Source organism: Schistocerca americana, chromosome 4 (assembly GCF_021461395.2).
Source record: "Schistocerca americana isolate TAMUIC-IGC-003095 chromosome 4, iqSchAmer2.1, whole genome shotgun sequence".
NCBI lineage: Eukaryota > Metazoa > Arthropoda > Insecta > Orthoptera > Acrididae > Schistocerca > Schistocerca americana.
This window is the reverse complement of record NC_060122.1, coordinates 543,911,566-543,914,321: the sequence shown is the minus strand read 5'-3', so window position 1 is coordinate 543,914,321 and position 2,756 is coordinate 543,911,566. Positions and strand designations below refer to the sequence as shown.

Below are 2,756 nucleotides of genomic sequence, written 5' to 3'. Positions count from 1 at the left end.
AATATATTCCCAGCATAATCTGGAAGAGTATTATCTCTACTTATTTAGTTATTTGTGTCATAGAAAGTTACACGACATTTATGCTTCAAGTTTTCAAGCATTATTTTATTTACTGAACATAAGTAATATACCATAAATAACCAATGTTTGGAAACTGAAGCTCAGTGCTTAGTTGTGATGTAGTGACATCTGTATAGAATAATACTGTAAAATTCGCAAAAGAGATAGAAATCTTCAACAATTGACTGTAATAGTGAGGAGTTACTTTATCATTCTGTCCCATAGAAAAGAATGTTCTCAACTTCTAAAAATGCATATACAGAGTTCGACACAGCTAACAAAAGGAGTAAAGGATGACTACTTTCATTCTGTCGAACACAGTCCTTTCCTGATTGGAATCTTTCACAATGATGGCAACAAAGGAACAATGGTTACTGTTTAACAGCTTATGTATATTGAATAATTTATGTAGGGGCCGCAGAAAGAAATAACCTATGTTAACAAGTTACATGATTCCTTAAGCAACTTCTGATGCAAAATGTGCAGCTTGCTTTACTTTTAGTTGAGTGACATTGTGAGTAGGAACAGTAAACAGAGAACAATGCCAATAGAAAATTGTCTGATATAAGTTATCTGCTTTCTATTTCAAAATGTCTGAATAAGTTAAGCGTTCTGTGCCGTCGAGTGAAAAGTTCACTGGAATCATACAGTGGTCAAAGGTTCATTAGCGCAAGATAAAAACACATCACTGCAGAAAAATAAATCCATTTATGTTACAGAACGAGACGTTATGCAGAAAAATTATTTACTGGAATGTCACATTTATGTATGTTATAACTACATTTTAAATTGGTATCTATGGTCGGAAAATACTGCATGATGAGATGTCACAATTTTCTTAGATGAATATAAAATACATGTAGCGAACTATATTAGTTTTCAACAATAGAAATGAATAACAGAAAAGAAGTTATTTGTCTAGCAATATTTTTAACTGATTTTATGTGGCACAACATCTGACTAACTGATAATATTAGTGAAATCAAGCAAAGGAAATCATGCTCAGTTGTTGCTTCAAATTAAAATCAGTGAACACAAGGAGTGCATTTTTTAAAAATATGACACAGGCAAACACCATTCAAACAGTTGTCTACAAATGTTTGTCTTCTTATACACTCAAAGTACAAGCCAGTCTAGATATATTACTTGTTATTAATTTTGTAAATACTGAAATTATTGCTGAGACATAACTACGATGAGGGCACATCACAGCAGATTTTAATACAACAACAGTAGAAGCCACATTTGAGGAAAAGCTTTAGTATTGATGAATTTTAACTTCTCAGTTAAGTTGAATAGTTCCAATTTAGCTAACTATGTTCTATTTAAAGAACATTCTTGTTAGGTATGTGTTACAGAATGACGTTTATGGAACCACTCAGGTGATACTGCTAAATAGAATCAAATACAAGAAAAAGTATATACAGATATAAAACAGCTGGATATTCAACAAACATTGTCAGGTGTGATAACACATTATACTATTTATATTACATGCGTGATATATGACAGTTATTGAGGAAATTCTTCACTGTGGAATTTATATGTCGAATTTGTCACAATGTTACGAAAATTTCAGTAGACTTTGTTAATCTGATTCACATGTGACACAATGCTCGTGCTATGAGATTAATTGTATTTATTTAAGAATGTCTTTGTTGGGTTTGGGTCATAGAATGAAGCACAAGTTTGTGGAACAAATCAAGTAAAACAGTTTACATTGTATTCGTAAATAAGAGTAAGTGTGAAAGGAAATAAGGACGGACGTAAACGGCAGAAGATTTAAAAACAAATCGGAGTCTCTAAATACATTAGCCTGCTTATAATGATATTATGTTTTGATACGTGACACGCTTTACTTCAGAATCTATGCGTCGAATTCAACATAATGGCGACGAAATATGTACACTAATTTTAAATCTGCTTCTTTGATTGTCTTGTCGGTTGTTGAATAATGATCGATTTATAAAAAATGTGCGTAGACAAGCTGCTCACAGATGAGAGCCTGTGATTGGTCGCGCCGCAAAATGGCGGCTGTTGCCATGGGTACGGGACCAAACAGCTGACTGTCGATATCTCAGGGAGTAGCGGCGCGACGGCGCATGCGCCGGTCCGACGACAGCCGCTCCAACGTGCGAACCGGCCACATCCTCCTGGACACCGGCACGGAGGTAGCGTGCGAGACACCCAGCAGTCAGCAGAGCGACAGTAAGCGTGGAGGCGGGCGGGCGTGCGAGCGGTGCAAGTGTCACGGCGTGCGGCGGTGCTGACAACAAAAGCGGACACAGACAGCGATAGAGAGAGACACACCGACACAGAGTGTTGGGGGAAGGGGAGGAGGCGGCGTGCTGTGGGTTACCTCTTGCGGAGGCGGCGGCGCGGCCGGCGGTAGTCGCCGTTGGGCGCGGCCTCGTCGAAGGCGGAGGCGCCCTTGCGGGGCCGCACTGAGGTGCCCGACGGCATGTCGACGGCGCTGAGCTCGGAGGAGGCGGATCCCGGGCCACCCATTCACGCCGGCCGCTGCGCCCGCCGACGCTGCTCCCTGCTCGACGTCCGGCGCGCGAGTGGCGAGCGGCGGCCGGGCCGGCGCCGGCGACGCCCCCACCCGCGCTGCCCCTCCCCCTGCCCCTCCCCCTCCCCCTCCCAGTCTTCCTCCCGCCACGTCGCCGCCGACAGATGCCTATCTCTTTCCCTGC

The 2,756-nt window shown here is 41.8% G+C and overlaps 1 protein-coding gene across 1 annotated transcript; it reads right to left on the bottom strand.

Annotated features, from left to right (window-relative positions):
- Positions 1-749: 749 nt before the first annotated feature.
- Positions 750-2,544, bottom strand: LOC124613941. The gene is made up of 2 exons (XM_047142694.1): positions 2,420-2,544; positions 750-2,326 (listed from the first exon to the last, which is right to left on the bottom strand). Exons 1-2 carry the CDS (start codon positions 2,521-2,523, stop codon positions 1,975-1,977), a joined length of 456 nt encoding a protein of 151 aa, XP_046998650.1. The 5' UTR covers positions 2,524-2,544; the 3' UTR covers positions 750-1,974.
- Between the last annotated feature and the right edge of the window lie 212 nt (positions 2,545-2,756).

What these genes read in the sequence shown, in the direction of transcription:
- LOC124613941 (XM_047142694.1), bottom strand. Translation starts at nt 2,523, where the DNA reads ATGCCGTCGGGCACCTCAGTGCGGCCCCGCAAGGGCGCCTCCGCCTTC. An exon ending in CGCCGCCGCCTCCGCAAGAG is followed by an intron (nt 2,327 to 2,419) that starts GTAACCCACAGC and finishes TTTTGTTGTCAG; the next exon opens with CACCGCCGCACGCCGTGACA.